Below are 22,695 nucleotides of genomic sequence, written 5' to 3'. Positions count from 1 at the left end.
ATAATTTTAAACACCTCTATCAAGCCCCCTAAACTTTCTACACTCCAATGAATAAAGACCTAACTTGTTTAACTTTTCCCTGTAACTTAGGTGCTGAAACCCAGGTAACATTCTAGTAATTTTTTTCTGTACTCTCTCTGTTTTGTTGATATCTTTCCTATAATTCAGTGACCAGAACTGTACACAATACTCCAAATTCAACCTCACCAATGCCTTGTACAATTTTAACATTACATCCCAACTCCTATACTCAATGCTCTGATTTATAAAGGCCAGCGCACCAAAAGCTTTCTTCATCACCCTATCCACATGAGATTCCACCTTTAGGGAACTTTGCACCATTATTCCTAGATCACTCTGTTCTACTGCATTCTTCAATGCCCTACCGTTTACCATGCATGTCCTATTTGGATTATTCTTACCAAGATGTAGCACCTTACACTTATCAGCATTAAACTCCATCTGCCATCATTCAGCCCACTCTTCTAACTGGCCTAAATCTCTCTGCAAGCTTTGAAAATTATTCACAATGCCACCTACCTTAGTATCATCTGCATAATTACTAATCCAATTTACCACCCCATCATCCAGATCATTAATGTATATGACAAACAACACCGGACCCAGTACAGATCCCTGAGGCACACCACTAGTCATTGGCCTCCAACCTGACCAACAGTTATCCACCACTACCCTCTGGCATCTCCCATCCAGCCACTGTTGAATCCATTTTACTACTTCAATATTAATACCTAATGATTGAACCTTTCTAACTAACCTTCCATGTGGAACCTTGTCAAAGGCCTTACTGAAGTCCATATAGCCAACATCCACTGCTTTACACTCGTCAACTTTCCTCGTAACCTCTTCAAAAAATTCAATAAGATTTGTCAAACATGACCTTCCACGCACAAATCCATGCTGACTATTCCTAATCAGACCCTGTCTATCCAGATAATTATATATACCATCTCTAAGAATACTTTCCATTAATTTACCCACCACTGACATCAAACTGACAGGCTTATAATTGCTAGGTTTTCCCAGAACCCTTTTTAAACAATGGAACCACATGAGCAATACACCAATCCTCCGGCATCATCCCCATTTCTAATGACATTTGATATATTTCTGTCAGAGCCCCTGCTATTTCTACACTAACTTCCCTCAAGGTCCTAGGGAATATCCTGTCAGGACCCGGAGATTTATCCACTTTTATATTCTTTAAAGGCGCCAGTACTTCCTCCTCTTTAATCATCATAGTCTCTATAACTTCCCTACTTGTTCCCCTTACCTTACACAATTCAATATCCTTCTCCTTAGCGAATACCAAAAAAAAAAGAAATAGTTCAAAATCTCCCCCATCTCTTTCAGCTCCACACATAGCGGTCCACTCTGATTCTCTAAGGGACCAATTTTACCCCTCACTATCCTTTTGCTGTTAATATAACTATAGAAATCCTTTGGATTTACTTTCACCTTACTTGCCAAAGCAATCTCGTATCTTCTTTTAGCTTTTCTAATTTCTTTCTTAAAATTCTTCTTACTTTCTTTATATTCCTCGAGCAACTCATTTACTCCATGCTGTCTATATTTATTGTAGATATCTCTCTTTTTCCTAACCAAGTTTCCAATATCCCTTGAAAACCATAGTTCCCTCAAGCTTTTAACCTTTCCTTTCAACCTAACAGGAACATAAAGATTCTGTACCCTCAAGATTTCACCTTTAAATGACCTCTATTTCTCTATGAAATCCTTCCCATAAAACAAACTGTCCCAATCCACTCCTTCTAAATCCTTTCGCATCTCCTCAAAGTTAGCCCTTCTCCAATCAAAAATCTCAACCCTGGGTCCAGTCCTATCCTTCTCCATAATTATATTGAAACTAATGGCATTGTAATCACTGGACCCGAAGTGCTCCCCAACACATACCTCCATCTCCTGACCTATTTCATTCCCTAACAGAAGATCCAACACTGCCCCTTCTCTAGTCAGTACCTCTATGTATTGCTGCAAAAAACTATCCTACACACATTTTACAAACTCCAAACCATCAATCCCTTTTACAGTATGGGCTTCCCAGTCTATGTGTGGAAAATTAAAATCTCCCACAATCACAACCCTGTGCTTACTACAAACATCTGCTATCTCCTTGCAAATCTGCTCCTCCAATTCTCCCTCCCTATTAGGTGATCTATAATACACCCCTATAAGTGTTACTACACCTTTCCCATTCCTCAATTCCACCCAAATAGTCTCCCTAGACGAGCCCGCTAATCTATCTTGCCAGAGCACCGCTGTAATATTTTCTCTGACAAGCAACGCAACATCTCCCCCTCTTGTCCCTCCAATTCTGTCACACCTGAAGCAACAAAATCCAGGAATATTTAGTTGCCAATCACACCCCTCCTGCAACCATGTTTCACTAATAGCTACAACATCATATTTCCAGGTATCAATCCATGCTCTAAGCTCATCCACCTTTCTTACAATGCTCCTTGCATTAAAATAAATGCAGTTAAGAAATTCTCCACCTCTTCCTCTCTGTTTATCTCTATCAGTACAAAGAACTTTACTGTCTTCTTTTTCTTCCTTCTCCCATACATCTGTTCCTACACTTTGGTTCTCCTCCCCCCTTGTATCTAGTTTAAATCTGCTGGAGCCTCTCTAGCAAACCTACCTGCAAGAATATTTGTCTCTGTCCAGTTCAGATGTAAACTATCCTGTCGGAACAGGTCCCACCTTCCCTGGAAAACCGCCCAATTATCTATAAATCTAAAGCCCTCCCTCCTGCACCATGTCTTCAGCCATGTGTTGATCTGCACTACCTTACTATTTTTAAATCCACCTGCACGTGGCACTGGTAGCAATCCAGAGACTGCTATCTTGGAGGTCCTGTCCTTTAACTTGGCACCTAGCTCCCTAAACTCACCTTTCAGGACCTCCTCACTCTTCCTACCCAAGTCATCGGTCCCTATATGGACCACGACATCCAGCTGCTCACCCTCCCATTTGAGAATACTGAGAACTCGATCCAAGATATTGCGGACCCTGGCACCAGGGAGGCAACAGACCATCCGGGGTTCTCGATCTCTTCCACAGAACCTCCTATCTGTCCCCCTAACTATAGAATCCCCTGTCACTACTGCTCTCCTCTTTTCCCTCCTTCCCTTCTGAACTGACGGTCCAGTCTCGGTGCCAGAGACGCAGCCACTGCAACTTGTCCCTGGTAGGTCGTCCCCACCAACAGTATCCAAAACGGTATACTTATTATTGATGGGAATGGCCACAGGGGTGCTCTGCTCTTCCTGTCTATTCCCCTTCCCTCTCCTGACAGTCACCCAGCTACCCGTCTCCTGACTCCTAGGGGTGACTATCTCCCTGAAACTCCTGTCTATTTCTGCCTCTGCCTCCCAAATGATCCGAAGTTCATCCAGCTCCAGTTCCAGCTCCCTAACACGGTTTGTCAGGAGCTGCAGCTGGATGCACCTTTTACAGGTGTAGTCATCAGGGACAACTGTGCTCATCAGGACTTCCCACATACTGCAAACGGAGCACTCAACTGCCCTAACTGCTGCCTCCATCACCTACTCCTAATCTAATTAGATTAATTAAAGGAGCTTACCCGGTCTTACCTCACCTGGAGTGAAGCTTGTACTCAGCCTCTACTCACTTTTTAAATTCCCCTGCTAATCTCAGAGGCCAACTTCCACGCGCTTGCGCAGTCGTGCCCCGTTCAACCTCGCCTCTGCCTGTTGAGCCAAAGCCGACCCACTCTGCCTCAGTCCACTCCGATGATGGCCGCTGTATATGGCAGTCTTTCTTTTAAACCTTTGCCGCGCTAAAGGCCTCTTTGCCCTGATCAGTTAAAAAAAAACAGCTTCTCTCCGAGCTTCTTTTACCTCTTCCCTCTCCGCCTCTTTCTTCGATTTAAATAACCGTTGAAAACTTCCTCTCCTTTTTAAACCTTTGGCGTGCTACGTCACACACCTGCACAGTCTTGCCTCTTTGCCGTGATCAATTAAAAAAAAACAGCTTCTCTCCAAGCTTCTTTTACCTCTTCCCTCTTTACCTCTTGCTTCAGTTTAAAACTTCGATTTTAGTTTGATGCCTTCTTTTATTTCCTTCGTTATCCAAGTCTGGCTCTCCCCACACTTATTGTCCTTGCTATTAACTGGAATATACTTTTGTTGAACGCCATGAAAAATCTTTCACTGTTCCTCAACTGTCCCACCATATAGTCTGAGTTCCCAGTTTACACTAGCCAAATCCTCCCTCATCCCATTGGAGTCTCCATACAAGCAACGAGCAAGGAGAATATAAAAGCAAAGAGTATTGTGAGCAGTATTGAGCCACTTGTCTTAGAAAGGATGGGCTCAAACTAGAGCGAGTTTAAAGGAGGCTTATGAATATGTTTCCACGATTGAGTGGCTTGTCACATGAAGAGTGTTTGATGGCTCTGAGCCTGTATTCTCTAGAATTCAGAAGAATGAGGGGTAACTTCATTGAAACCAATCGAATAGTTAAAGACCTTAATAGAGTGGATGCAGAGAGGTGGTGGGAGAGCCTAAGACCAGAGTACACAGCCTCAGAATAGAGGGGCACCTTTTAGAGTGGAGGTGGGGAGGAATTTCTTTCACCAGAGAGTGAAGAATCTGTGGAATTCTTTGCCACAGGCAGCTGTGGAGGACATGTCTTAATGTATATTTAGCGCAGAGGTTGATAGATTCTTGATTGGTCAGGGCATGAAGAGATATGGGAAGAATGCAGGAGATTGGGACTGAGAGGAAAATTGGATCAGCCACGATGAAATAGCACAGCAGACTTGATGGACCCAATGGTCTAATTCTGCTCCTATATCTTATGTTCTTGTTTTTCTCCCTCTTTCCATATTTCCTTATGCCTTACAGTAGAAGAAGCTATTTTGGTAATTGAGTCTATGCTGACACACAGGGCAATCCAATTCCTGGAATATTTTTATCCTTGCTCCCATCACCTTTCCAAGATCCTACTACTTACTGTACCTATACTTTTTTTAAAATTATCCTCCCATGCCTCACTGGTGCATCAGGTGGCAACCTTGCCATTTCTTTAGCATTTGGCTGCTTTATGAACTGGAGTTAATAGCTTGACGCTCAACACAGCACGAATGGAAAGCATGCAGGGAGCTGGCCAGGTTTGAATCCGGGATCATTCGCCCCGAAGTTTGGTGCAGATGCCACTACACCACTGACCAGCTACTATTTACTGCCACCTGGGGTAGTTTGCAGTTCATATACTGACCCACACACCATTAGGATGTGGAAGAAAACTGGACATCTGCAGGAAGTGTGTAAGCTCCACAGAGACAGCAATAGAGACCATGCCTGAATTGAGGATGCCTTACCGGTGCAGTATCTGTGCCATCAAATTACTTGACTTTATTTCCTTTCATATTCCGTCTTTCTAATTTGAATATTTGATATTAACAAGAACCAACATCTTCAAAACACCAACTTAATGGTAAAGTAACTAACCAATGCAGGAAGAGGCTCTGTCCGTGCAATGTCCTTCTCTCACGCAGACAGTCCAGAAATGAATAGCTGTCATATTGACTGGCTGACCTTAGAAATTCATTGAAAATATTACTGCAGAAAGAACAGTCTCCATAAAGTAAGAATTCTTCAGATTGTACTTACCAGGAGTTTCCCACTTTGGGTGCAAATTCTAGCAAAATTTTAGGAAGGTACTTCCTACAGAACTCAAATGTACTGAGTGCACAATCTTCCATTACCCAACAGAATTAAGCAGCACAGAAGTAAAATACACTAGGTTCAGCCAAAAACATTTGCCTGGATTCCAGGCTGACAATGCTGAAGATGTTATATGCTGACGTTATGTTCTACCTCTGAAATTCAATTTTAGAGGCAAAACAAATCCTTTAAAATCATTTCAATATAGTTAGAAATTATTACTTGGAAGTATTGATTAATACATCTGGAGAAATGAATGTAAAGAAAAATAGGTATAATCTCAATAGAAATCTTCAGTTAATCTGATTACACTGAACTAAAGCTTTCAATAACATACACTATTATTTGCTCATTATTGATTTAGATGTGCTGCTTTAGATCTTTAGTAAATTACATGTAAAATGCTCTAATATGTGTCTACTATTATTGCTGCACCAATCTTAAACATTAGTGTTCTTGTTGGTCCTGCCATTGACTCCAGTAAAATGATACACTCAATAGTGATGAATACATCCTGCTATTAGGGCTTATTTTGTGCTTAGGACTGATTTTAATAATGTAGTCTCAAAATTAGGCCAAACAGAATAATTTCAGAGACTCCACATCACAAACACGGGTTCGGCAGCACATCAGATACGGCAATTGTGCTCATGTATATGCATGTGTCAGCTGATTATCATTTCAGTGTGATAGTATTTAACTCCATTCATTCTGTCGTAGTGTTTGTTGAAACTTGGACACAGCACAGTAACACTTTGCTTCCTGCTTGCATTTGGCTTTGCCTATGAAATTGGACTGTCGAGTCAACGGACTATGAAGACTGGCAGTATTCGTTTTTTATTTAGTTGTGCTTTTCAGCCGCAGTGTAGGCTTTGTTTTCCATTTGAGAGTTTTAGTCAACAACCCTGTTTGGCCTAGCATTTATTGTTTTTTTTTCCCTTTAACACTGTTCACATTAAAGTCTGTGAACTATCGACCCACTTCAGTGTCTCTCACTCTGTACTTGGGCCACATTTGAATCGGGTGACAGCAAGCCCTGAACCACACACAAAAGCGGACCCAGCAGAGAAAGGGCAGCTGAGCTTGGCCATAAGATTCATTGGTCAGAGTGATTCATCGAGACAACAATGTTCCATTGGAATTCCTAAGAATAAACTCTTGTCTGTCTCCATCGCGACAGAAAGATCTTGCCAAGTAATGGACCCAGCAAAGTTTGAACAGCGACATTTTGACATTGGTGGCTTGAGGAGAGGGTGCCTTTATTCTCAGTGCATGTCCTGACTCTACATTCTGAGAGTCCCGAGTCTTCTCTAGTCTACATTGAGTTTATCCGGTATTCATTCCAAGCTTTTCAAGTCACAAGTATCCAGGTTCTCAGCTTTGTGGTCCTGCGACTCAGGTCTACATAACAAATGAGCGATTCAACCAAGCTTATCAATTGATTCAACAAATCATTATTCAAGTCAATGGTGTAACTTCTGGAAGAGCCCGACTCCAAAAGCTGATCCCTGGCTGTAGTATGCAAATACACAAGTAAAGTAACTATCAAGGGTATTTTTAACCTCTTGATGAAAGTCATGGTACAGACTGGGAAAACTGAACTTTCATGTAGCAAATTAAACAGATCTACAGAGAACTAGCTAGCTTAGCGATAAAAGAAACCTGGCTATGCTGTCTTGATCTGTAAAATTGAGAGTATATCCTAACTGCCTCTGGAAAAATTGTGAAAAATAAAACATTCTGAGCAAGATTTGATAAGATTCCTTCTCTAGGTTTCAAGTATCCTGTTTTCAAGGTTTCCCAAGGACTTTTCTCTATGTTCCTAAGATTTTTTTTTATTGTTCCAAGGCTTATTTAATGTGCTTAGGATTTGTCAATGTCCTCCCCATCTCAAGGACTCCCAAGCCTCTCTCTCGGCCCCGCCCAAGGTTTCTTGATCTCACTCGAGGTTCCTGGGTCTCTCAGTCTGTTGGAGTAACCAGGTCTCTCAGGATCCCCAAGTCTCGCTGCCTCGCAAATTCCCCACGCCTCCCTCTCAAGTTCCCCAGGTCTCTCGAATTGTCCCTGGATCTTGTGTTTTCAGGTCTTCCTGGGCCATCAGGTGCCAGCTAAAGGGAGAAAGATCCTGCAGTGATTCCTTCAGGCCTGTGCGGGGCATCAAAGAGCACTGGGCTCTGAAGTTTTTGGAGCACCTGAATTGGTTAAATGTTGCTTAACAACAGTTATTAATGGTTTAAGAGTTCCTTGTGTTTTTCTCGAGCGACCCTCTCTTTGTAATGTGGTTTCCTGGTTATTTCTGTTTAAGTTTGTTGAGTTTATTTAGATAGGCTCAGGGGTTCTGTGTCAGTTTTTTGTTGAAGCAGATGCCCGATTAGTTCCAATCGAAGGGTCCTCATTTTGAGAATGATTCATCTCACGGTGTCACTTAGTTGAGCTACCTCTTTATAAGCACTTGCTTCTGTCTCTACATGGATATCTTTGGCTCCGATATTGGCAATGCATGGCACTTATCTAGCAGCATCACTGAAGGGCACCTTATCCAGGCCTACCAGCAGACGCAGGTCTGTGGTGCCTCAGGGGTTGTGCCGAGAGAGGGAGGCCCTGTCACAACCACGTATTCAGCAGTGCAGCAGATTCAGCAATTGCACTCATGAATATGCATGTATCAGCTGATTATTATTTCACTGTGATAGTATTCAACTCCATTCATTCCCTTGTAGTGTTTGTCGAGACTTGATCACAGCACAGCAACATTTTGCTTCACTGCATGCATTCGGCCTTGCCTGAGAAATTGGATTGTCGAGTTAACTGACTCCAAAGCAGTATTCATTTTATATTTAGTTATTCCTTTCAGCCAGAGTATAGGCTTCATCTTCCATTTGAGAGTTTTAGTTAACAGCCCTGTCTGGCCTTGTGTTTAGTATATTCTTTTCCCTTTAACATTGTTCACATTAAAGTCTCTGAAATATTGACCAGCTTCAGAGTCTCTCACTCCACACTATAGCTAGGCCATATCCGAATCAGGTGACACTCCAGTTGCAAAAAATACAATTTACACCAAAAAAATCCATAATCTTTTCAACTGTGCTCAATATTCCAGTACAACTGACTGGGAAAAACAGGCAATAATTCAGCAAAGTTTTTCATTTTCATACTAATCCTCCTTATAATATTCAGAAGATCAATCATGTCAGTCTGATACTTGAGGACAAACAATACCACAAGATCTTTCCAAATATTAAAATGGAGTTTTTACATACCATCCACCTCCGCAATCAAACCCTTAATGGAATCTAGAAGGAAGAGGAACAAATTGTTATGATGGATACAGCACTGTATATGTTCTAATGTTGCTGCTTGTTTCAGATATTTCCACCCACCTCCAGGAACTTCTTCAAATTCTGTGAGCTCTTGGGGAAATTTTGTCAGGCCTGGCTCTTGTGACATAATCTGGTCTACAAGAGCATGAAGTAAGGTGAATGCCTTGTCCTTCCCTCGCAAAAGAACTAGCTATAAATAATGGGTAACAAGATTAGTAACATTAGAGGATTGCTGAACATCTCTGGATAATTTCAATCTGTAAAATATTGGATTTTACTCTATTTACCATACTGAGGTAATGTTTGAACTTCAATGTACAGCTCTTTATAAAATAGTGGATTATCACCCAAATTATTCATAATCTGCAATATATTCTCAGCAAGAATCATAAACTGCTTCCCATATGCATTACATCAAGAAGAATTAGTTCTCTTTGCTGTACAAAGATGTCATCATAAAACATTCATAGGGATTTCCGTTGCCAAGTTTCCAGCAAAGTTATAAATCAACTCTTTTAAAGACATTCATGACTTTACAATAAATACTGATCCATCATAAACACATTAATTTGATGCACATTGCAGTAAAATAATTCCTAGTTATGAACAATGACAGTTGATTAAAACAACAAGGTAATCATAAATAAGAAATTGTGGCATTTCAAATTGCATTCATAATTGAAAATGTTTGGTTGACTACCTATAATGAGTGCCCTGAATGGATTTAAATACTTGAATATTTGTAATCATGTCCAACTAATACATTACAAGCTATGATATTTATCAGCTTCTTCTTTATGCTCTTTATGGGGCATTAACATCTTAGGCATTCCATATTTCAACCTGCTTGCAGAATGATGTGCACTCACAAAGATCAGTGCTCTTCATTCAATCATTCTCATCTCTTCTAATGGGTGGATCTCCTCTTGAGTAAGAAAATAGGCTATTTCTTATAAAATAAAAATGGAGTAATGGGAATAGGGCGAATAGGTAAAACATAGCTAGCAGCTCTTAAACTGAAACTGTCTATGAGAATGCAATGATTTTGAACTTTTAAAAGCCAACTTCTAGTCATCAAACAGTATAGGATAATGGAAGTCAGTGATAACCTTGCAATGGAGGGTGAGCTAAATGACCTTACAGATGAATTGGGATATGCAGTAATTAATTAGTTTGTTTCATATTAACTAGCTGTTCTCCATAAACAATCAACTATTGATGTACCAATATTATATATTTAATTCTCTAGACAAAGTCTCTGGCTCTCCATCATGTTTTGTATACCTCTATCAAATCACCTCATCCTCCTCTTCCCAAAGCCAAAAGACCTAATTACCTCAAACTATCAGAGATTTTCTATTCCAGATGTGACCCTGGTAAATCTCTTCTGCACCATTCCAAAAGTTTCCACATGCTTCCAGAGATGAGTTGACCAAAACCGAACACAATAATCCCAGTGTGGTCTAACCAGAGGTTTAAAGAGCGGCAACATTACCTTGCTGCTCTTGAATTCAGTACCCTGATCCATGAAAGGAAACACATCAATGGACTTCTTAACCACCCTATCCGCTTGTGCTAGAACTTTAAGGGATCTGCTGGAATGAACCGAAGACTCCTCTCAACACGGTGGAGGAATTCAGCAGGCCAGGCTGCATCTGTGGAAAATTACAGTTTCAGCAGAGACCCTTCTTCAGGACTGGGGTAAAAGGTGAGTCAGAGTAAGAAAGTTGGGGGGGGGAGAGGGAGAAACACGGGTGACAGGTGAAACCAGGGGTCGGGTGAGGAGGGGTGAAGTAAAGAGCTGGGAAGTTGATTGCTCAAAGAGATACAGGGCTGCAGAAGGGGGAAATGTGTTAGGAGAGGACGGAAGGCCATGGAAAAAATGAAAGGGGGAGGAACACTGGAAGGAGTGTTAGGCAGGTAAGGAGATAAGTTGAGAGAGGGAAATGGGAATATGGGATAGGTGAAGGAGGAGGGGCATTTCCAGAAGTATGAGAAATCAATGATCATGCCATCAAGTTGGAGGCTATCCAGATGGAATATAAGAAGTTGCTCCTCCAAACTGAGTATGGTTTCATTGCAACAGTAGAGGAGGCCGTGGACTGACGTGTCAGAATAGGAAAGGGAAGCGGAACTAAAATGGGTGGCCACTGGGAGATCCCTTTTGTTCTGGCAGATGGAGCATAGGTGCTCAGTGAAGCAGTCTCCCAGTCTGTGTCGGATTTCACCGTTATACACATCAGGAGCGCCATATACAATAGACGACCACAACAGACTGACAGGTGAACTGTTTGGGGGCCCTGAATGGTAGTGATGGATGAGGTCTAGGGAAAGGTGTGGTACTTGTTCCACTTGTAAAGGTAAGTAGCAGGAGGGAGATCAGTGGGGAGGCAACCTTATCAAAAGCCTAACTAAAATCCATATATACTGCATCCTCTACTCTCATCAATGAGTTTTTCACATCCTCAAAGAACTCAATCGGCCCTGTCAGACACAACATGCTCCTAGCTATGCTAACTATCACTAATCAGACTAATACACTTAAATGTGACTAAGAATCCTCTCAGATAGTTTGCCCACCACTGATATAAGACTCACTGGTCTACAATTCCCAAGGCTGTCCCTATTACCATTCTTGAACAAAGGATTAATACTTGAAAGCTTCCAGCCCTTTGGCACTGCTCCTATAGTTAATGAGCACAAAGGCACAACAATCTCTTCCCTTGCTTCCTATAGTAACCCAGGGTATATCATGTTTGGTCCAAAGGACTTATCTCTCCTATTGTTTATCAAAAACTGCAGCACATGCTTTTTATTAATTTTGACATGTTCCAGCATACCAGTCTGTTCTACGATGACTTCATGTTTGTCCAGGTCCCTCTCACAGATGAATACTGAAGAAAATTATTGAAGAAGGACCTCCCCTACCTCATCTGGCTCCTGGTATGTGATTCCTCTTTTATCCCTGGTCAGTCCTACATTCACTCAAATTATCCACCTGTTCTTCAGAAATGTACAGAACCCAAGGATATAGCAATTCTCTGATCAGTATGAAAATCGAGAAACACACAGATCATGCAATTCATAGTCCTTAACCAGAAGATTACAATTTTAAAATTTCATATTATTTCTGACTAAAAGCAAACAGAACTTAGTTGCCATCTGAATTAAGAATAAAGAATGGGTGACATAGTTCCAATTCCAAATACCTTTCACACCTTCTTTCGATTTAACAGTGTAACACTCTCAGTGCCTCTATTTTTGACAGGAAGGCCCTGGGTCCTGTATCATTTAAATAGAAATTTGCTTATGGTAGGATCAGCACTCAGCTTACCTTCGGCAGAGATGACAGAGAAAATCCTTTTGCTATTTCGTTGCCGGCATTCTTGTTTAAGAAATTGCCAACTGCGAGAAGATAATTGAGCACAGAAACAAATAGCTTGCAGTTCTGCAACTGCAAACATGCCTTGATTTTCTGCCTTATCAGCTGAAACAAAAGCAAAATGAAAAGGTTAATTGTGGATTCATGTCACTCAAGGGTCAAATACGCAACCTGACAAACTGGTGTTCATTTGACAAAGTCAGATTTTCTTAATCAAGTTTACAAATACTACCCTGTACTGCTAGAAAAAAGAGACTAATTGAAACACAAAGTATACAATAAGCCAACTGCAACACAAGACAGATTAAAATCATTCCATTACACCCTTGTCAAATAATAGAATTGGTATTTTTTATAGCAGTGGAAAATGCAAATGCTCCAGCTCACAACAAAATTCATTACTGTACTTCCAAAAATCTCAAGACTAAAGTAAAATAGCATTACAAATTTTAGGCAAATGGAAGAAAACAACATCTGATTCTTCAGCTCCAAATTTTGATTCTGCTTCACAGAGCATTAGTGATCTGATGGATAATACACATGTAGCTTTGTAAATATTCTTAATCTTAAGTACAACAGAAAATAGCATTAGATACGAGCAGGAGGAATCAGATTACTGTATAATTTTCGTGTAATCAATGAACTACATACTAAAGCAGAGACTAGGTCATTTAGAGCTCATAAAAGGGAAGGTTTTTTTTAATGAGATACATCTGCAATTTATCCATTACGCTCATTTTTGTTCCCTGACCACGATCATTATAATATTCTTAATAATTAGCTTCAATCACCTTCTCAAATGGAACATTCTACATACTGATAATTCACTGTTTATAAAAAAGGTGATTATTATCTCACCTGCAGATCTGCTATTGATTTTAAATCTAGTTATTCACAAACTCAACCGATAGAATAGACTTCTCTGTATATTTCCATCACGTTTAATCTTGTCAATCCTTATTAAGTAGTGAACAAGAATACTCTTTAATTTTTACTCATACTTTAAGCTATTCATACCTAGACACAGCCTGGAACCCTCTTCTTGCTACAGTATTGAAAGAGGATATTCTGCCCTTCTACTCCATGCCAGCTTCCAGTAGTCTCATGCTCCATCTCTTTGAACTGGCAATAATTTGTCAATTCCACTTTTAATTTTTTTTATCTCATACACCTACACTGAGGCATACTTTACTACCCTTGCTCATCTTTGGGATTTGGAAGGAAATCCATGCAATTGCAGGAAGAACATGCAAAATCCACGTGAACAGTACCAAAGATCAGCATCCAATAGACATGCATGCGGCTATGAGCTGGAAGCACTGACCACTACCCTTCTTAAGGACAACATGCCCTTGCTGAAGTGCAGAATCAAGAATTATATACAAGAATCCAGGCATAGGGACTCCAATACAAGGTTTAACTTGATCTTATAAATTTGGACTTCCAGAATGTGTTTGATAAGATGTCATATTACAAGATCATAAGATATAGGAGCAGAATTAGGCCATTTGGCACATCAAATCTGCTCCACCATTTCATCATGGCTGATCCAATTTTCCTCTCAGCCCCAATCTCTTCCCTTCTCCCTGTATCCCTCCATGCCCCGACCAATCAAGAATCAATCTTAAGTATACATCAAGGCTTGGCCTCCATAGCTGCCTGTGGCAAATAATTCCACAGATTCGCCACCCTCTGACTAAAAAATATCCCTCCTCATCTCCATTCTAAAAGGACACCCCTCTATTCTGAGGCTGTACCCTCTGCTCTTAGAGTCTCCCACCATGGAAAATATCCTCTCCCCATCCACTCTATCAAGGCCTTTCACCACTATCTAGGTTTCAATAAGGTTACCCTTCATCCTTCTGAATTCTTGTGAATACAGGCCCAAAGCCATTAGGCACTCTTCAGATGATGCCATTCAATCCTGGAAACATTTTTGTGAACCTCCTTTGAAGTCTATCCAGTTTCAGCACATCGTTTATAAGAAAAGGGGACCAAAACTGCTCACAATACTCCAAGTAAGGCTTCAACAGTGCTTCATAAAGTCTCAGCATTGTATCCTTTATATTCTGGTCCCCATGAAATGAATGCTAACGTTGCATGTGCCTTCCTCACCACAGATTCAACCTGCAAATTAACTTTTAGGAAATTCTGCATATGGACTGTCAAGTCTCTCTGCATCTTGTTTCTTTTTGTATTTTCTCTCCATTAGAAAATAGTCATCCCTTTCCTTTTTTCTACCAAACTGCATGACCTTGACCTGGAACTGCACCAACCTTGATTGCTTGGCACTGAAGAGAGTGGTATGGACAGCCAAGCACATCTGTTGATGTGAACATCCCTCCATTGAGAATATTTACAGCAGCAGGTGCAGAAAGAAGGCCTGGAATATTGTCACCCCATCCATAAACTGTTTCAGTTGTTTCTGTCTGGTAAATGACACCACAGCATCAAAACCAGGACCAACAGGCTATGGGACAGCTTCTTTCTACAAGCCATTAGATAAATTTACATGTCTGTACATTGTGATGGAGTCACAGACAAGACTTTTACTCCATCACGTTGTGGGATGAGTGTAAGATTTAAATGAATTCAAATTCCACAGATGCTGCCTGGCCTGTTGAGTTCCACTAGCATTGTGTGTGTGTTGCCTCACTATTATCAATTGTATTATTCATAATCATGTTTTGTTTCTGTAAGATTTGAAAATGGATGTCTATGCCTGAGCTTAGGTAGCTTTTTACAAAATAGAAAGCATAATGGTTTGGCAGGGACAAATTCATTTCCATGAAGAAACAATATCATTAATTCATCTACCAGTATTACCTGCTTGCTATCACAAAGACAATTTCCTATTCATTTTACTTATTTCTCCTTCATTTCACGGCTGCCATTATTTTAACAAGTCTCTTTGAGTGCACTGTCAAGTGCCTTCTGAAAGACTATGTATATATCATTTACTAAACCACTTGATTTACCTCTTTTCTTCATTAGTCAGGTATGATTTACTGCAGGTAATTTGTGTTGGCTTTTCTTGATTAAACATGAATGAAAATTCCCAAGGGAATATTTTGTCTTTAACTGTGGTTTCCATTTAACTGTTGGCTGCAACCAAAGTAGCATCAAAATTTGAGTGGCTTGAATTTATCATTTTTCACATGTGGATTCAGGAGCCTAGTGGTTAATTGATCTGAACCATTGATCTAGGATCTGGAATTAAAGAATTTATGCCTACAGTGAAACTGCTAGATTTTCATAAAAGCCCATTAAATGTTACAAACACCATTCTTACTAGTCTGCTCAATTCAGCCAAACTCTGGGATGGACAATAAATGCTATGTGAGGTGTTCACATCTCATGACTGAACAATAAAGAAAAGAATATCAAATAATCAGAATTAAAATCATTACTTTTTTTTAACTGTTTGGCATATTGCAGTACTTAATGTTGTGGGCACTTTGGAAATCAGATTTAAAGAGTGACTACATTTCAGGATGCCCTGAGATTCTGAACGGTGCCCTCTAAAGACAATTTTTTTAAAATCTGTTACTTCTTAGCAGTCTTGTGCATTTACTAACTTTCAAGTTTGGCCACCAAATGGTTGCATCTGTGTTAGTTTTACTGTAAAACTTTCACTCCTGTCCAGTAGACTTTCATTCCTGAATACAAAATCGTGAGGTCTGTATGACAAAACAATATTTTCCCTTTCTCACACAATATATTCCCTGAGCAAGAATGTCAATGGATTTCAGATCAGCATATCATTATGAGAGCCCTATATTGCCAAGACCTCATAAAACTCAGCTGGGATTATCCAAAGTATTTCACTCAGAGTTCTTATAATGAGTAGGCAGAGACTTGAAACCCACTCTCAGAGTTTTTGCATTAACTCACTGGCTATCCAGACTATTATAATGAACCTCTATGCAAGTCACTCTGATATTTGAATGTAAATTGCTTAACACTCCGAGGATGGTGATCATTGGCATTCATCCGTGTATTTAATTGTTTGTTATCATCAAACTTGAAACATCTTTTATTGAGCATGCATATTATACCCCAATACACCTGTCATTTTCCTTTCCCTTTTAATGAACTTCCAAATGTGTATGAGGACAATTAGATTCCTAAGGACATCTAACAACCTAAGGACAGCATACCAACTAGACCTCATGTTAGACGTGACATCATACTCTGCCTCTGTGCAAAAATTTAATGAAATCCCCACTGGCCTTTCAGTATAGCACTACAGGAATATGATATCGCACTGTAGAAGAATTGCAGGTATCTTGAGGTAACATGAAACATTACATAAATGCAAATCTTTCCTTCATCTGGTTTCAGTGGGAGAAATCAGTAACACACCTACCAGTGCATGTCAACAATACATTGTTTTTGCTCTCATTCCTAAATTCACCAACAGGGATCAATGGTATGAGGTGATATACATTTATAAGGCTGTTTTGTGCTTATACGGAGGAAGATTGGATGTTACATTCTCATGTAAATTATAGCTCATGGAAATTCAAAGAAAAGCTATTAGAAGGATACCATAAAAGATTGAATACATTGTAGCTTCTTCATGTGTCTTCCTTGAAACAGTGCAATGTAGAAGAACTGGTTCAAAAGGAAGTAGCAATAAGAACTCACTGTGCATGTCATTTCTGCATTTAGATATCTTTAGCTACAGCTGCTGGATGCTGAATTTTAATATCATACCACATACAGATTTGTTATGAAAGGTTTTGAGCACGTTGCAATTCATGTTGCAATTTCAATGGGTTTGTCAAAGGAACAAAATATTTCTCCTCATTTACAACAATGCTGCTTTTGACTAAAAACAACTGAATAATCAATACAGAACAGCCCCGAGACAATCAGATCTCACTTGCCTCTGTCTTCCTTAACACAAACACTTGGTGGACCATGGTGGTTTGCAAATTAATTCAAAATCATTTCAGACTCAACTAAGTTGTTGCTCAGCATACTAACACTAACAAGCATTTTGCTCTGAGTTCATTCTTTGCACATATGAGATGTAGGATGACCACATTTCACAAAAGTACATGCATTCTTTAAAGCACGAGAAGGCCATTTACCCAGTGGTGCATGTGCAGATTATTTAAATATACTATAGCCATTCATTTATTTTTAATCAGACAACTCCCTTTTTTAGCCTGCCTATAAGGTATTATAAAATGGTGAAGCTCATAGAGCTGCTGCTCCAGTGAATGGGTTTAATCCTGACCTCTGATTCAGTGCATGTAGAATTTTCATGTTTTCTCCATAACTGTGTCAGCTTGCTTCTGGTGCTCTGATTCCATCACAGATGTCAGGGACAGGCATATTATTGGTTAATTAGTCAATTCATAGGGCCTTGTACAAGGTGCCACACATGAGGCTGCTGAACAAAATAAGAGCCAATGGTATTATAGGAAAGATATTAGGAAGGATAGAAGATTGGCTGACTGGCAGGAGGCAAAGACTGGGAATGAGAAGGGGAGCTTTTTCTGGTTGCTGGTGACTAGTGATGTTCACATTATGGTCCAATGATTTGATTGACAGAATTGATGGGTTTGTGGTCAAGTTTACATACAATACAGAGTTATGTGGAGGGACAGATAGTGTTGAGAAAGCAAGGAGTCTGCAGAGGGACTTAAATAGATTAGGAGAATGGACAAAGAAATGGCAGGTGGAATACAGTGAAGGAAGTGCGCGATCATGCACTTTGATAGAAGGAATAAAAGCGTAGACTACTTTCTAAACAGAGAGAAAATTTGGAAATGAGAGGTGCAAATGGACTTGTGACTCCTGCTGCAGAATTCCCTAAAGGTTATGCTGCAGACTGAGTCAGTGGTAAGGAAGGCAAATGCAATGTTAGCTTTCATTTCAAGAGGATGACAATATAAAAGTGACGATGTAATGCTGAGGCTTTTTAAAGTATTGGCCAGGCCACACATAGAGTATTGTGAGCAGTTTTGGGCCCCTTATCTAGGAAAGGATGTGCTGACATTGGCAAGAGTCCAGAGGAGATTCAGAGGAATGATCCTGGGAATGAAAGGATTAATGTATGAGGATTGTTTGATGGCTCTGAGCCTATACTTCCTGAAATTTAGAAGAATGAAGGGGAATCTCATTGAAAGAGATTGAGGTAGAAGGACAAGGGCATAATGCTAAGAGTTCTGAGTTGATGAGGGAGGACAGGCAGGGAACGAAACATAATTGTAGCCAGTTAAAGGGGTCAAAATGTGTCAATTTCAATGCTAGGAGTATTAGGAACAAGGAGGATGAACTGAGAGCATGGATCAGTACATGGAACTACGATGTTGTGGCCGTTACTGAAACTTGGTTGGAGGAAGGGCAGGATTGGATGATGCAGGTCGCAGGGTTCAGGTGCTTTAAAAGGAATAGGATGGGAGGTAGGAAAGTGGGAGGGAGTAGCATGACTGATCAGGGATAGTATCATGGCTATAGAAAGGGAAGACGCTGCAAAGGGAGTGTCCACTGTGTCGGTCTGGGTGGAAGTCAGAAATAGGAAGGGATCAATCACTGTGCTGGGAGTAGTCTATAGGCCCCCAAATAGCCCTCAGGACACCGAGCAGCAGATAAGCAGGCAGATTTTAGAATGGTGCACAAAATACAGGGTAGTAGTTATGGGTGACTTCAACTTCCCTCATATTGACTGGCACCTCTTGAGTGCAAGGGGGATAGATGGGGCTGAATTTGTCAGGTGTGTTCAAGAAGGATTCCTGACACAGTATGTGGACCGGCCGACGAGAAGAGAGGCTATACTGGATCGAGTTCTGGGTCATGAACCTGGTCAGGTGACAGACCTCTTGATGGGGGAGCATTTTGGTGAGAGTGACCACAACTCCCTTAGCTTCAGCATAGCTATGGAAAGGGATAAAATCAGATGAAATGGTAAAATGCTTAAATGGGGAAGGGCTGACTTTGAAGGGATGAGGCAGAAACTGGTGAAAGTAAATTGGAAACAGATGTTTAAAGGGGAAAGCACAGAAGTAATGTGGGAGAAGTTTAGGGACAACTTGCGCTGGGTTCAGGATAGTTTGTCCCACTGAGGCAAGGAAAAAATGGTAGGAAAAGGAACCGTGACTGACGAAACACACGAGGCAACTCGTCAAGAGGAAGAAGGAAGCATATGTTAGATATAAGAAGCAGGAAGTAGGAGGGGCTTATGAGAAATATAGGGTAGCCAGGAAGGAGCTAAAGAAAGGACTTAGGAGAGCTCGAAGTGGGCATAAGAAGGCCTTAGCATGTAGGGTTAAGGAGAACCCCAAGGTGTTCTATGCATCTGTGATGAACAGGAGGATGACGAGATCGAAGGTGGGACCGCTAAAGGATAAAGAGGGCAATGTGCTTCATTGCCATCTGTTCTGAAATCGTTAGGTTGTGTTCAAGAAAACAATGAAATAGTGCGCTGCCGTCTGACAGCATTTTCAGGAGTCTCCAGTTACCCCATCCACACTGATCTGCCCGAGCAGCGTTTTCAAAAATACTCACCCTGGAAAACGTTTCTGAAAAGCTCCAGTTTCGGGGACAAATAGCGCCGTTTTAGTGTGGACGGAGGGTAAAAATGAAGAGAAAAAGCTTCAGTTACGGATTTATCTGGTGTAGTGTGGACATAGCCTGAATGTTTGTCATCATTCACTGTGAAAGACCACATTACCGCATCCAATCGCTGGATAATCTTTGATTTATTAGTAAATGTCTTCATCCACTTGATATGACAAATACTGTTTAGTTCATGTTCACTGGCAAATTAGTCCAGATGTGTCTTATTCCTTATGTAATGAGGTTCTCCTTCCTTGCTTCTAACTTATTCTGTTATTCAATGACCACTAATATTTGAGCCCTTTGCAATACAGAGTATTATCCAATACTCTGGATAAGCTTTAGTCAATCATGATTCCAATCAGAAACTCTTTCATTAAATCTCCATTACATCTCCCAAATGTACTGTTCCTTTCCACAATAAAAATGAACAAGTACAACTTTCTAAATCTTAACACAGCCTTAAATTCTTGATATGGAAATAAAGAAATACAGAAATTGATTTTAATCAGATGGTTTATACAGTATTGATTGGTCATTTTACATCAAATATAAACGTTCTCCAGACACTGGAAGTATGGTCTTCTGCTATTTGCTTCCTATGGGAACATACATTCAGAATTTAAAAAGTCAGAATGTTATCTAAACTGGCCTCAAAAGGGGATCTGCTCTGTCTAAAAGGCAATTTGCTACATGCAAGTTAGCAAGTATATTATAACCATATAACAATTACAGCACAGAAACAGGCCATCTTGGCCCTTCTAGTCCGTGCCGAACGCTTACTCTCACTTAGTCCCACCTAGCTGCACGCAGCCGATAACCCTCCATTCCTTTCCTGTCAATATACCTATCCAATTTTTTTTTAAATGACAAAATCAAACCTGCCTCTACCACTTCTACTGGAAGCTCGTTCCACACAGCTACCACACTCTGAGTAAAGAAGTTTCCTCTCATATTACCCCTAAACTTTTGCCCCTTAACTCTCAACTCATGTCCTCTTGTTTGAATCTCCCCTACTCTCAATGGAAAAAGCCTATCCACATCAACTCTATCTATCCCCCTCATAATTTTAACTACCTCTATCAAGTTTTCCCCTCAACCTTCAATGCTCCAAAGAATAAAGACCTAACTTGTTCAACATTTCTCTGTAACTTAGGTGCTGAAACTCAGGTAACATTCTAGTAAATCTCCTCTGTACTCTCTCTAATTTGTTGACATATTTCCTGTAATTGGCGACCAGTACTATACACAATACTCCAAATTTGGCCTCACCAATGCCTTGTACAATTGCCCTGGGCTGCAGCTAAATTAGCTGACCTGCAGCAAACTGATCTAAGATAATCTAAACACAGAAAGGATTCTATGAAGCTAACTAGATGGGACTTTAATATGTGCAGATTTTTTTCCTTTTGAAGAATAAAGAAGGGCTAGCAAGGATGAGGATACAGCTGTGAAGATATCATCTATAAGTATACCTGGATCTGAAGCTGACCTCTTTGCATGGGTAGCAAATTAATTTGAAAGTTTCTCTCTCTAGGTAAGAAAGAGATGAAAACTGGTATATGCTCAAACAGTTCTGCTTTGCAGGTTCAGCTTTTCAGTTTATTTATAAATAATTAAGATAGAGGCTGAAGACAAAATTAAATCTCAGAAAATTATGTACAATTCTGCATCCCAGTGGTACAATAGTTTATCCGGTGAAAAGGAATGAACAGCGCATGTAGTGATCCTAAGTTTTCATCAACCACTATGAAACTGCTGGACACTGACTGTGCTGTCTTTACGACAGTTATTTAGTTTATAATATTTTCGCTTAGTAATTCATTTGATAGTATTTTCTAGTTAGAATTAGAAGTGTTTAAAGTATATTCATTGCATGTAAAATATATTGGCATGTGATGACGTCACATCCAGTTTCGCCGCGTCTTGTGGGAAAGTACTGGTTTGAAATTAACGCGAGGGTGGGGGCTCACCACGAGGCACACCTGAGCAGAAGTTGTTTTGCAGGCATTAGAAATCACAGTGAGAGCAACGCTGTAAGTTAATAGATAATCGATATATTGAACTAAGATGTTAACGCCGATCTTGTTAAAAGTAACGACGGTTGATAGTGTTTATGTTTTCGTTAGTTAAAGAGTTGCGGATAGTTTGCATTGAAGTGTATTTAAAGTAGTCAATGGCGCAGGTAAACTCTCCCTGTATACTGCACCTTAGTGTAATGTAGTTATAGTCACCTTTACAAGTATTTACAATTGAAATGTGATATTAAGGAAGGAACAAATACTGTATCAATCTTGTATTGTTTTATCAACAGTTTTCACCATATGTTAATGTGAAGAGTGAACAGTAAATGGTTAATCTTACTGCGATCTGGTTTCATTGACTGTGGTTTATCTCAACATTGAATTCGGCGTTATTAGTTACACCCGAAGGAGAACGCTATATTGACATTATTAACACCAATGAGTGCTTCTAGGTGATGAAAACTAAGGGCCTTAATTTGGCAGCCGTGATTTGTAAAGAATGAGTTTCAGCCAGATATGTTGGAAGTCTAGTTTACTTTGAGTGCCGTGACAATTGTGACTTTGTAACAAAGCTAATATTTCTCTGAACAAGGATAGTCAATCAAGTGTCTGGTGTCTCTTCTGTCAAGCCAGGATACCACAGCAGACTACATGCCTGGTTAGGA

At 40.2% G+C, this 22,695-nt stretch overlaps 1 protein-coding gene across 3 annotated transcripts in view; it reads right to left on the bottom strand.

Annotated features, from left to right (window-relative positions):
* Positions 1–22,695, bottom strand: part of LOC132399754 (protein diaphanous homolog 3) — a 136,728-nt gene that overhangs the window by 15,577 nt on the left and 98,456 nt on the right. For 2 of the 3 annotated variants that reach the window (XM_059980465.1, XM_059980463.1), the window contains exons 12-15: positions 12,387–12,539; positions 9,113–9,242; positions 8,993–9,025; positions 5,517–5,603 (exon numbers count right to left, since the gene is read on the bottom strand). In XM_059980465.1, the coding sequence (XP_059836448.1) occupies positions 5,517–5,603; positions 8,993–9,025; positions 9,113–9,242; positions 12,387–12,539 (403 nt within the window). The remainder of the gene's footprint in view (positions 1–5,516; positions 5,604–8,992; positions 9,026–9,112; positions 9,243–12,386; positions 12,540–22,695) is intronic. The other variant, XM_059980464.1, reaches the window with a different exon arrangement.

This window comes from Hypanus sabinus, chromosome 9 (assembly GCF_030144855.1).
Source record: "Hypanus sabinus isolate sHypSab1 chromosome 9, sHypSab1.hap1, whole genome shotgun sequence".
Taxonomy (NCBI): Eukaryota; Metazoa; Chordata; class Chondrichthyes; order Myliobatiformes; family Dasyatidae; genus Hypanus; species Hypanus sabinus.
The sequence above is the reverse complement of the archived record's forward strand: the minus strand, read 5'-3'. Positions and strand labels throughout refer to the sequence as shown.